This window comes from Trichosurus vulpecula, chromosome 6 (genome assembly GCF_011100635.1).
Source record: "Trichosurus vulpecula isolate mTriVul1 chromosome 6, mTriVul1.pri, whole genome shotgun sequence".
Taxonomy (NCBI): domain Eukaryota; kingdom Metazoa; phylum Chordata; class Mammalia; order Diprotodontia; family Phalangeridae; genus Trichosurus; species Trichosurus vulpecula.
Window position 1 is genome coordinate 65,278,302 of NC_050578.1, and position 14,111 is coordinate 65,292,412.

Below are 14,111 nucleotides of genomic sequence, written 5' to 3' on the forward strand. Positions count from 1 at the left end.
GGAGGGAAGGGAAGAGAAGGGAGGAGAGAGAGAGAGAGAGAGAGAGAGAGAGAGAGAGAGAGAGAGAGAGAGAGATTGTATCTTGAGTTTAGCACAAATGTTTCAGTGATAATTGTGGTTTCATGGCCTCATCCCATTATGATGCCCCTTTTAAGCCATTTCTGGAATGAAGCTTATTCATCACTAAAGCCCCAGCTTCTTTCCCTGATCCCCACCCCAGGGCTTATGTTAGATAGAAATGCCCCTCTAGGAGAACTACCTAAAGTATTAGAAAAGAGTTGAGTCAGGGGTGCCCCCAAAGGCCAATGGCCAATTTTGTCCTTACAGACTCAGAGCCAGGCCCAGGAATGCTCATGGGCTTCCTGGGGAGACGGGATAAGAAATAATACCCAGTCTGAGCTCCCTTGCTTGCACTTAAATCGCTCCCAACCACTGTAGGCAAACACGGGACTATCTGGACAATGAAACTCAAGTAGAAATTTCTCTTCTCTCTGTGATATTTCCATGGAATAGCAAATCACCCCCATTCTGAAAGACTTATAGTTTCATCCCAAGGAGGGGGGAAAGGAGGGTCATCATCTCCATTCCAGACATAGAGAGACCGACCTTTGGAGCTTTCCTGGTTCTTTATGTAGGGTGTGGTAGTCATTTCCAAAGTTTTTTCTGTGGAAAGAAAACAAACTCAGAGTCACTGTATGCTTCTTAGTTCATCCCTTTGCAAAGTTTAGTTTTGGGGTTATAGACCTATGAAGCTGGTTTCTTGGGCTAGATTTGACTACTACTACCGCCGCTGCTGCTATTACTACTACCACTACTGTTACTGTGACTACTACTGTTATCGTTATCACTACTTCTACTACTATTTCTACCATTACTACTTCTATTACTGTTACTACTAGTACTACTACTGCTACTGGGACTACTACTACTACTGTTACTACTACCGTTGCTGCTAGTGTTACTACTACTACTTCTACTACTACTCGCTAACATTATCTAGCACTTACTATGTGCCAAGCACTGTGTCGTGATAGTAATAATAACAGATTTCCGCAAGTTCTCTATGGCCCACAATGCATTTTATTTCTCTTGCTCTCCACAACAACCCTGTGAGGCAAGAAGTACAAGCATGATTATCCCCATCATATAAGTAAGGGAACTGAGTGTCAGCAAAGCAACGTCAATTAAAAAAAAACAATCCAAAAGTTATCAAGTTCTTATTACATGCCAACCATTGGGGTAAGGCCATAGACATACAAAGATAAACATGTAATAGTGCCTGCCCTCAAGGCCCTTACATTCTCCCATTTCCCCAAAGTCCCCCAGCTGGCAGACTTAGGACTCACACTCAGGTCTTTCTGATTTCAAGATCATTAATGCCTCAAACCCGCATCTTTGCACACTTGTTAATACCATATACCAGGTGGTGAGACTTTTTCACTTATTGTAGAGTATTTAAGATGGAAAAGAACTCTGAGGACAGCAGATTTTGTACTTGTTCTTGGGTTCAATGAGAAAAAGTTGGAAAATGAAGCTTCAGAAGGAGAATGGGAACTTAATTTATTACTTTTTCCTGATGAAACTTAGCTAATGTCAGATGATGAGGCTTTGTTTAGAGCAGTTACCACGCAGGCGATTTTCTTTTATTTTTTTCCACTTTATTTTTATTTTTTTTTCTCTTAACAATTACTTTATTATTTAATATTTTAGTTTTCAACAAGATTTTGATTTACAAATTTTCTCCCCATTTCTACCCTCCCCCCACTCCAAGGTGGCATGTATTCTGATTGCTCTGTTCCCCAGCATGCAGGCAATTTTCAATAATCAGTGAGAGACTACTGAGTCTTAGGACCCTGAGGCAAGTAGAGCAGCTCTCTGCCTTCAGGCAAACTCCTGGTAGGAATGAATTCTATCTTCATGGAGCCTGTAATCTGGGATTTACTTGATTAAATTTAAGATAATTTCTTTTGTGTTCTCCTTACTGGAATTGGACTCTTGTAACTTACCACCAACTACATGGTGCCCTATGAATTAAAAATTAGCTTTTATTTGAGCCCAGAAATCTCTGCCCCCCCCCAAACTAAATACCCACAAATTTACATTACCGATACGGAGATGTGGTTGTGAATTCAACTTTACCAACAGTTGCTATAATTGAAATTCAAAAATAGATTCAAAACACTGCTCACAGAGATGGACCTGGCCTACATAGCTCCCTCCATCTTCTAAGTCATTAGATTTCTTCACAAAATGGGGGCGATGATAATCTAAGTTTCCAAGTACAACGCTAGTTAATTAGTCAGTGCATGTTAACAAAGCACCTATTATCTAGTAGGGGTATTGGAGTATCAAGGCTGTATTCCTAGACCAGATTACACCACCTTCTATAACACACTGGTCCCCTTTCTTTATCTTTCCAAATTTATATTTCCAGTTACATAGGGTTCTATTAGTTTGCACCTGGCATTTACTTTCTCTTTTTCGGGGGTGGGGGTGGTATAAGTGTTCAGATGTCATTTTCCTTTCTGCCCGCCAGGCTACAACCTCTAAACTATAATCTACTAGAGGACAGGCCTTTTGTCCTCAGTTTCATCTGTGCTACTTATAACTCCCACTATTCCAAACAATCAAATACTAAGTGATGTAAATGACAGCTGGTGCAAGGCTGAGGACAAGACCACATTGTCACGTCAATGAGACCCCTCTGGCTTGCTATATATCTTGGCCCTTTCTCTCTGTGCCACCCACAGCCTGGCACACAGTGCACTCCTGTGCATTTTTGACATCTGTGGGGGAAGAATACTGTTTAGAGCCTGTATCCTTCTTGCCATGTAAAAGATCTGTGGGAGGAAGCTAGATATATGCCCATAAGAACAAAGAAAAATGTCAGGCTAGTGCGCCAAGCAGGCAGAGAGAGAGAGAATAATAAATGAAAAAGCAGGAACTAACTGAAACTTTTACACTTTTCATTGCTGTTTCCAGAGTCAAATGTCTTAGGGAGAGATGAATGCTCTCTAAGCTGTGTTTGGAGAGAACAAAATGGCTGGTTACATTAATCAACAGTACAACTCCTCAGGGGATTTCCCAAGGGTTAACTTTCAGGACCCCAATGTACTACCTGTAGGCAATAACATGAATTTGAATCACATATCAAAATCCAAACAAATTTATCACTAGCTCATAGCCAGGTGGGATGACAGTTCTGGCACTGAGTAAAAATGACTTGGTTCAAGGTATATCTCCATGCTCTCTTGCTTTCATTTTTTAACTGTGACCCAGTGACCAGTGGCAGTTGCTCTAAACCTAAAGGAAAGGAAATAGAGTCATCTTCCTATTATGAAGAGGGCAAACCTGTCTCAGTGAAGGATGAATTTGCATTTCAAACACTTTACCTGGGTCTTCCTAGGACAGAATCATGGTATTATTATCTTAAAGGGAAATAGGGTTACACATGGATCATCTTTTTCTGTCTTATTGTCAGTACCATAACTAAGGTGAGACAGATGGGGCTTTGTTCCAGGCACCAGCATCTGAGGGATACTAACTCTATGATACGACACTGGAATTATCATTCTCCTGTTTTGTTATTCTTGACTGGCCCAAAATCTCACAGGAGTTGTTGGATGAGAATGAGGATAGGAGGAAAGATAGGTCTCAGGCCTGGTGGACAGAATTCAGTTAGCTTTTAATGGCAAGTAGAGATGTACCTTGATTATCTTTATATCTTATTGTTGGAGCCATAAATGGAGTGCGGGTGCAATAGGGCTTTTCTCTAGGTGTCACTACCTGGAGGGTTCATGGTACCTCCTTATCATGGTCTAGGGGCTGTCATGTTCCCACCTCATGTTCCTCCTGTCAGTCAATAGTAAATATATTTATTAACCATTTATTACATAGTAGACACTGTTATAAATTTCAGAGTTACCAAAAAAGCAAGGAATTGCTCCTGCTCTCAAGATACATTCATACATGGAAGAGACATGTGAAAAACCTTGCAAATACAATGTACATATACACATATATGTGATAAGTTATTTGTTAGATAAATTAGATTAGAAGGAAATTAATTTGAGAGTGGAAGGCACTAGCAGCTGGAGCTATCAGGATATGCTTCCTGTAGAAGGAGAGATTTGAGCTGAGTCTTGGATGAATAAAGAGACACTGAGAGGTGGAGATGAGGGGGTCAGTCAGTGAAAAAATATAGAAAAGAAAACGGAGCATCATGCATGAGGAATAGCAAGTAATTGGACTGCAGAGTTTATGGAAAAGAGTAAAGTGTAACAAGATTGGAAAGATAGGATGGGAAGGGGTTATGAAAAGTTGCAAATGTCAAAAGGAGGCATTCATATTACATCCTAAGTGAACATGGAATCACTGGAGTTCATTAAGTAAGAGAGGTAACATGGTCAGACCCACGCATTAGGAAAATCATTGTTCTCCTTAGTCCAAGTCTCTCCTCATTTCAACTCACGTTCCACTCAGCTTCCAAGGTGATATAGCTAGCATAGACAGTAAGCTCAAGGCAGCTTTTTATTTCAAGGAGACAAAACGGAGTTTGTAGGTAAAAGGAAAAGAGTCACTGGATAGGGAGAGGTTGATGATGAGATCAAAAAGAGGTCAGAGGGGGTGATCTGCTAGCGATGATGGGAGAGGATGGGGGTCAAGGATGTATGTAGGGGGAATCACTTAGGCAAAGAAAAGATACACTTTTTCATCTGAGATGAGAATGAAAGAGCAAATAGTGACGGAAGATGTCTAAAGGATGTGATATGAGTAAGAGAGAAGAAGGGGGAGCTCTTAGTGAAGGCTTCCACCTCTTAAAATTGAAATATGAGACAAGATGTCAGAGAGAAAGGAAGCAATATAGCCAAACTCTCCTTCACAAATCTCTCCAAGAAATCTAGAAAATGCACTAGACTGAATCCTGATGGAAAAAAATCCAGAAAATATCACAGTGAATCATTTGCCCAGACCAACTCAGCAAAGAGAAATAGACAAGAAGGTCTGTGAAAACTGAGGAAAGGTCACACAAAGAACACACTGTGTGGAGTACTTCAGAACCTAGGGAGAGGCTGGACACCAGAGCAGGAAAAGGATCTAGACCCAAAGTGGGGCACTCCTGTATACATACTGAGCTATTATGATGGGGACCTGTGAAAACTGGCAGCCATGCCGACCACAACCCAGTCCTGAGTCCCAGATCCAGGGTAAAGCAAAAAGGGGACTTGTGCCAGGGAGTATCATTCTCTGAAAGGGAGGCCTTGAGCTGTGTATGGACAAAAGAGAAAATTTAGAAGCCAGCAGTAGCAGCAGTGTTGTGGCTCACACTGTAGGTGCAAAGCCAGGTCTCGTTCAACTTCTAGCCCAGATTGTATAGGAATAACTAGAGTAAGTATCCCAGGCAAAAGAGAAACCTACAATTCTGCAGTTCTGAAACAACAGAGCTTCCCAGTTGGCTGATACAGATGGAGTCCAGCAGCAGTCTATCCTTGCGTAGACAAACTCAGGTCAGAAACTTTCAGAGCTCAGACCAGGGTGGGAAGCAACAATCAGACTTTGCCCTACATTAGACCATTTTGGGAGCCCTGAAACTTGCAGATCACCAGCCTGTTCCTGAGACCCTGAAATAAAACAACATTCAATACTCCCAAGAAAGCAACAATAGGATCAGCCCAGACCTTCCCTTCAGAAACGTGGCAGAGTCTATCTAGCTTCAACATCAAGGCTGAAGTCAAGAACTAGGCTGGGAAAATGGGCAAACCAAAAAGGAGCCCTGTCATAACAAGCTATTATGGTGGCAAGGGCACTCAAGACCTCTATGGGGAAGAAGAGAATGATTCCAAAACATATGTAAGTCAAACTTCAAAGATAAACACAACTTGGGAGAAAACTCAACTAGAATTCTTAGAGAGATTTAAAAAAAGACTTAAAATATTTGTATAAAAAGAATGAGAATGCTTGAGGAAAAAAAATATAAATTAGAGCTATGGAAAAAAGAACTGAAAGGGAATTAACAGCTTGACACAAGAAGTACAAAACCTTGCTCAAACAACAAACTCCCTGAAAATTCAAATGGACCAAGTAGATGCCAATATCTCCACATGGAAACAACAAATATTAAAAAGCCAAATTGAGATATAAAGTATTTCATAGCAAAAAACAGCTGACCTGGAAAACAGATCAAGGATAAAAAAGTTCAGAATCAGAGTATCTGAAAGTCTCTTTAAAAAAGAGCCTTCATATTTTAAGAGACATCATATTTTAAGAAATCTTCAAAGAAAACTTTTCAGATCTCTTAGAACCAGAAGACAAAGTGGAAATAGATACCGGACACATCTCAAAAGAGACCCCAAAATGAAAACTCCCAGGAACATCATAGCTAAACTCTAGAGCTTCCAGGTCAAAGAAAGAAAATACTATGAACAGCCAGAATGGGGAATTCAAGTACCGAGGAGCCACAGTAAGGTGCAAGTAAGCTGCAATTAAGCAGCTACTACAATAAAAGAATGTGGAATTCGAAAAACTATATTACAGAAGGCAAAGAACATATCCTTACAGACAAGGATAACTTACCTAGCAAAACTGAGTATAATGTTACAGGGGAAAATGCATCTTTATTTCAAAGAGAGGCCTTCCAAGCATTCCTGCTTAAAAGGCCAGAGCTGCTGAGAAACTTGGAAGTTGAAACATGAGAGTGAAGAGAAACTAAAAGATAAATATCAATGAACAATGATAAAGATGAACTACTTACATTTAATATGGGGAGATGATACACATGTTCCCACTGATTCCTATCATTGTCAAGGTTCATAGAGGAAGTTCAATTAATTAATCAAGGCTTAGGAATGGTTCTGTTGAATTCGAAAATTAGACTACAGGCAGACTGTGAAGGATTATAAATGCTAGATTAAGGTGTTTGTATTTATGGGAAGCCACTCCAGGATTTTTGACTAGTGCATTTGTAATCACAGGAGGTCCTCTAGTCGAATCCCTTCATTTTATATGAAAGAAAAAGGAGACCCTGGGATGGTAAATGACTCTCTGAAAGTCACATAGATAACTAGAAGGGGCAGGATTTGAACTCCAGAGTCATTGCTCTTTCCCTGTTTAGTCCAAAAAAATAGTAAATAACTTTTCCAAGGTCATAGAAATGGTGAGTAGGAGAGCTGGTGCTCCAACCCAGTTCTTTTACTCCAAATCCCTTTATTTCTGCAGCATCATGCTTCCTCCATTCAAAATGAGACTCTGATTATAAAAAAGACAGTGATATCTTAGTGAGTCACTTTCTGCATCTTCATTTCCTCCCCTGTAAAATGGGGATGATGGAACTTGCCTTCCCTTCTGTGAAGATCAAAGGAAATAATGGATGTAATGTGCCTTGTCAACCTTAAAGTTCTGTAGAATTGGCAGCTCTCATTGCTGTTAAATAACAGTCAGTTAGGTGGATGGTTGAATATTTTAACAGTAAAATTAAATGGAAAATTCACCTCCCCAAAGCCTGATTGCATTGAGAATTAACCTGTAATTCTGCTAAGCTGGTCTAGCAGGCCTGCTTTCCCACTCCTACTCTTCACCACAACTTAATTCTAGCCTTCACTGGGTCGTTGCTAGTCTTTTTCTCCTGCCACTGGACTCCAATGACTCTGGAGAAGAGAGTGAGGTTAATGACTTTGCACATCTCTGCCTCACTTAAATCCAATTCACCTGCAAGTCAAGACAGCCACCTCCTGATACTATTGGTCCTCTTCAAGAACAAAGGAGGAACAATAAACAATTCAGTCCTCATCTAAAGCCTACTCGTATACACACAAGCTTCTCCATTGTCTTTTGGGTGAGCCATAGCTTTTATTCTTAGGAGATAAGCTTACCTCATGTATGTTGATTGTCTCTTGAGTTTTGGATGCTACTCCTTTGATTATGCTTAAGAATGTGCTTTTTAACCCTTTGAGGTTTTTGCTTATGTGGACTAAAAATGAAAATAAAATTAATAGTTTCTCTACTTTCACTGGTTTCTTTGGATGGACTACATTATCTAGTAAACCAAATGCAGAAGGAATTTCTTCTCCCTAGTGCTTATTTAGGTACTTTTACCTGTGTTTTTCTATCAAAGACATCAAGAGGTGCCTTTTCAAGAGCCCCTGGCTTGGTCCTACTTTGTTTGCTAAAGACAGAGAAGAGGCAGTGAAGACCACCTTTCAATGGTTGACATTTTTACTGTCCTCTAGACGAGAACAGGCTCTGGCTAGCTGGGAATCTCTCATGAAATAGATTACCCTTCAGTGCTCATCAATCCTACCTCTGAAGTAAGAAGCATGAAACAGGCCACGGGATGAACTGGGAAGTAGTTCTAGATGGCTGAATGTAGCATTTTATAGATAATAGCTTTAGAAGGGGTTCTAAAACATTTTGTTTGTGAGGGTGTGGGATATGGGTGTGTGTGAGGGACCCTTTTTGAAAGTCTGTTGAAACCTATATACCCTTTTGCAAAATAATGTTTTTAAATAAAATAAGTAAAAACAAAATAAGATACAAGGTATCCCAAAAGTCTTAGAGCAGTTTTCTGTTATTGAAAGCTTATAACAGCAGTAAGACTTTGGTGACACCTTCTATATAGGATCACAAAATAAACCAATTATATTTAAATAAAGATATACCTTCCCCCCATACAAGTTCAAGGCTTTCCATCCTCTCTATCTCCATCTTACCCTCTAGAGTTCAAGTTTAGAACCCCTGCTTCAAAGCTAGACCCGTAGCACATCTGTCACAGTGGGCAGCTAGATTGGAGTCCCCAACTTTCTTTTCTAGTTGGGCATGGTTCCTGTTAGCATGCACCTTCAACCATTACAATTGATCACATGTGAGTTTTGCTCTTTGGAAAGGAATGAATGGAGAGGTTTTCAGAGGACGATCTATCATTGTGATTCAATTGCAGTTCTCCATCTATCATCTTCATGTTTGAAAAGGCCAAATGTGATTATCTATATATAGTTACAGTTAATTCAGAAATGGTGGCGTTCATGCTTGAGTGACACTTCAGCCTGCCAGAATTACCCTTGTGCAATATTTTTTGGTGGAAAATTGAAGGATGGGAACTGGACTTTTGATTTCATTAATATAGAGAACTCCTGGTGAGGAAACTACCAATGTAGGTCAGCATTTTCTGCAATTTATAGTCTTAGAGGGTTGCCTAGGGTCCTAAGAAGTTGTATCTTGCCTGAGGTGACAATGACTTGGAAAATTGTTCAAGGAGATATAATTTAAGAATAATCAGATGATAAAAATTGGACCATTAAAAAAGAAAGAAGACTTGGATGCCCACTTCCACATGAAAATAAATGAAAGCTGTCCAGCTCTAGTTGGACCACAGAGCAAATGAAAATAAAAAAGAAACTCCCTAATGGAAAATTCCAGGAACATGGGGACTAAAATAACCCAGTACCTGGAATGTTTCTCCCTCTTGACTTTAGACTTTTAATTTTCAGGACTCAGATCATGACTTACCTTCTGCAGGAGACTTTTCCCTAGATTCCCTTCCATCTTCTCTCTCTCTCTCTCTCTCTCTCTCTCTCTCTCTCTCTCTCTCTCTCTCTCTCTCTCTCTCTCTCTCTCTCTCTCTCTCTCTCTCTCTGTCTCTCTCTCTCCCCCTCTCTATTATGCACTTACTTATGTTCGCAGCATTAGGATGTCTCTTTGGAGCATAAATTCTGTTTTTTCCCTTTCTTTGTGTCCCCAGTATTTAGCCCAGCTCCTGGAATATAATGCTTAGAGATTGACTGACTGAAGGTAGTAGTAGTGCAAGGATATTGTTTTGCATTATTATACCAATATTAGGTTGTTTTGAAGATAAAATGAGATAATTGTAAAGTGTTTAGCACAATGCCTGGATCATAATGTTATATAAAGATTAGCTATTATTATCATCATTATTCATATTATTATTGTGAAATTAACATGTGAGTCTTATTTACATAAATAACAGGACCAGCCTTTGGTCTTGGTAGAGCCATATGCTTTTTTGAGGACTTGTTGACCTTTAGAACGATTCCTATATGTCATAGAAAATGCCTAGAACTTTATACATAGAGGTCCTTGCCTTTAATGTAAGGTTTTATGAACCTATTAAAGTACAAATTCCTCTGGGAGTAGTAGCACTTTCAGCTGATAGCAGTCACTTACATTACAGAAAGAATGAATTTTGAAGTCCTTTTCTGAGAGCAGGTGTTGATAGGAGAAATAGAGGAGAAGGCAAACAGGCATCTGAGGAAGCAGGTTGAAAGGGGAGAAGGTACAGTGAGACTGGCAGGTATGTGTGAGACAAAATGGTCTTACTGCTTATTGTTTTTTGCTGTCTTTTAGACATATCACTAATAAAGGGCATGGCAGTATCAGAAAACTGACTGATTTGCATGACCTTACAATCATATATTTACTATCTATGTGACCTCTTAACTTCATGGCTTTCCTTAAGATCATTTAGAAACAAAGTTAGCTAAGCTCCTTCACATAGATGTCCTGGAACAATGTTCAGGGTCAACCTGCTGTTCTTTAGGGAGAAAAAAATGTGTTTTTTGTTCCCCTGTTTAGAACAAAATTCAAATTTACTTCCTTCTTAAATGGCCTGATCTACTATCGAGGTAGCCTGATGAAGGGGAAAGAGTCTAAGAACCTAGTTTTGAGTCTAGTTTTATTATTAAACCAGAGATTCTTAACTTTTTTTGGTTAAGGAAATTTTGGGTAGTGTGATGAAGCCTATGGATCACTTCTCCTAATCATGTATAAAATAAAATCTATAGAATTACAAGGGAAATCAATTATACTGAAATAAAGGTATCAAATATTTTTTAGAAAGTCATTTTCATAGACTCCATGTTATAGACTTCTGTCTTAAGCAATTCACATAATTTCACCTTCTATAAAATCTCATGTGACATCAGGTATGGCATTTCACTTTTCCAAGTCTCCAGTGCCTCATTTGTAGAACAGAGACAACAATTTTAATCATCCAAATAGGAACGATTTTATGCTTTAAAGTTCTAGAGGAGAAATTGACTCAAGAAACAGGAAGTTTTTAAGGATGAATGCTGAGGTTTGAAATAGAAAAATTGCAATGAGGAAGAAAAATAGAATAGTCCAAGGAGACCTATGTAGAGAAAGATGGAGATGAATGAATGAAACAAAAGACTTGTTAAACATTTACTGCAAAGCACTGGGAATACAAATAAAAAGTGATTTAGTCCCTGCTCTCAAGTCCCTGTTCACTTTCTAAGGAGAGAGACAATGCATATAGAAGTTTTCAGCTGTAAACCAGATGGAAAGGCCAAGTGGTCCTTAGAAATCCTTTGCAGCATAGGTGTTGATAATAAAGCCTTTTCGTGTAATTTCTATTGATAAAACAACATCTGCTGAGACATTGATCATTCCAAAGGACTTGGGAGATGAGAACTTTCTTTTCTAGATCTTCAGTAGCTATGGCTTCTGAGTAGCCTAGAGGTTTGGCATCCACATTTCCACATTCTCCAGATAATGGCTACAGGGGCGGTCTGGAGGCAGAACTATGGTCTGGGATGGGGGCCCCTGTCTTTTGTAGGGCTCCTGGTCTTACTTGCTGATTAGTGGCAGTTGGTTGGCAGCAGAAGATATTAGTCCCCTTCCCATAGGATGTTTCACCTGGATTATGGCTTCTGGAAACAAGGATAGGCTAGTGGTTGGAGTGGGATACTACTATTCCCAGCTTGGGTGCAGATTCTTGGGTTGTCTTGCCTGGGATCTGAAGGGAGATGATGGTTGAGGTGGTAGCAGCAATTTGACTTTCCTAGCACATGCTGCCTCCTCACTGTCTTTCAAGATGCCTTACTTACCCACTTTGGCTATGTGGTCTCACCTGTCCTGCCAGTTAAAAATTATGTTGGATCATCAACCAATTTAGAATTTAAATAAAAATTTGTAAAAGAAAGAACCAAGCAATGAATGCAAAAATGTGGCATGGTACTATAAGAATAATGTCAGGAAAAGTTCAGCTTAGAATGAACCCAAAGTGAAAGCAAATAATAAGGAAAACAAACAAAAATGTTTTCTTATTTATTTGCTTGTTTATTTTGCTCTGTTGGTCGTAAAACTAAAGTAGATAATGAAGAGAAGAAAGAACTACTTAATTCTTTTTCTCCCCTGTTAAAGAAAGTGTGTGTGTGTGTGTGTGTGTGTGTGTGTGTGTGTGTATGTGTGTGTGTGTAAAAAAGGAGACTACAGTCTATATGATTTGCAAGGTTTATAAGTATTCCTGATTAAATGAAACAAAATATCTAAAATGAAACAAAAGCTCTGAAGGAAAAAAAGAATTAGAGAATAAATAGTTTAGAATAAATCATGGAAATCCTTATCTAATTCTCCCTGATAATTAGAATGGATAAAACATAAATAAATGACTTCATGAGACATTAAGAAATATTAGAATAAAAGCATAAGATTTAAAAGAACAGAAGAAAATGTAAGATATTTACTATAGAAAAAACTGACTTAGAAAACAGGTAGAAGAGAGAAAATTTAAGAATTATCAGATCACCTGAAAATGAAGACCAAACAAAAGAAAATCTGGAAGCCATAGTTCCAGAAATCATAAATGAAAACTGTTCATATCTATTAGAATTGGAGAACAAAGGAAAAATAAAAATCACCTACCAGTCATCATTTGGAAGAAACCCCAAAATGAAAAATTACAAGAATGAAAGAGTTCAAGCACCAAGGAACCACAATAAGTATTGCACAAGACTTCACAGCTAGTACTTTAAAGAAAAGAAATCTTAGACTACAATATTCTAAAAAGGCAAAACATAAGACTTATAATTTAAAATAATTTTCCATGAAAGACAGTACAATACCACCAAAATTGACCCTTAATGGAATATAGAACTTTCAGGTCTTTCTGATTAAAAATCAAAATTGAGTAGAAACTCTGAAATGCAAACAAAGGAATCAAGAAAAACCTGGAAAGGTAAAAGTATTTTTTTAGCAATTAGAAGGGGCTGAATGATGAAGAAGTATTTTGATTTTAACAGAACAGGAGGACAAGAGACAAATGTTTTTCTTACCCCTAATGTTTTCAAGTGTCATGGAGGGAGTTAAACGAGACAAACTTAGGACTTGAGGATTTTTTCTCTTATGATTATGTTGAGAGGAAAGAAATTGTAGGCATAAATTAGAGAAGAAATGAGGAAGAAGGGGGAAGCTTACTATTTGCATAACTGGGTTGCATAACAAGAATACTTAGACATGGAGGAAGAGGTGAGAGGAGTGTGCATCACATGACCTTTACCATTATTTTGACTGGACAAAGAATGTTTCAATACACATATACAAATGAAGAGTTTGGTGTAGCAGACAATGTAGTAGTAAAATTTGTTGAACTTAGTGGAGAAACAGGTAGGGACAAAAACAGGATAGAGCAGGGATTAAGTAGTTAGAGTTGGGGGGGGGGGTGGGGAGGGTGGATACTAAAGGAAGAATTAAAGGGAAGAAAAGGAGGGGAGAGGAGAAGAAGGCCAATAGAATAGAAATGGATTGCTTAAATGATATATTACTAGTGTTCATTAGATTCCTTCTCCTTCGCTCCCTCCTTTTTTCTTTTAACAATTGTATACAGCACCTTTATAAAATTCATCATGTGTTATGCATTACAACCTTATAAACATAAGCAGAAAAGCAGAAATATTAAACACATACTTTACTAACCACAATGAAATAAAAATTATAATTAATAAAGGTCACTGGAAGAAAGGATTTAAAGATAAATGGAGATCAAATTAGAACCCTAAACAATTGATGAGTGGAAGAAAAATGATAAAAATAATAGATAACTTCATTATTTAAAATTGTATTGATTACATAAAACTACAATAACGAGCCATTATAACAATATACCTAAACTTTTGAGACTTAGCTAAAGCAGTCTATAGGAATGCATTTCTGTCTCTAAACATTTGGCTACATATCTCTTTGTGTCTTTGAACAAATCACTAATTTCAAAAAATGAGAATTCATAGCCAATGAAGAAGAAATAAAAGAAATCACTAAAATGATTTCACAGAATTAAATGCAAACAGAATTGATAAAAGAAA

General features: G+C 38.3%; 1 protein-coding gene across 1 annotated transcript in view; it reads right to left on the reverse strand.

Moving 5' to 3' along the window:
* The window catches only part of EMCN (endomucin), a 137,477-nt gene that overhangs the window by 41,675 nt on the left and 81,691 nt on the right, over positions 1-14,111 (reverse strand). Inside the window, exon 7 of the mRNA XM_036764785.1 lies at positions 607-663. Coding sequence (XP_036620680.1) covers positions 607-663 — 57 coding nt within the window. The remainder of the gene's footprint in view (positions 1-606; positions 664-14,111) is intronic.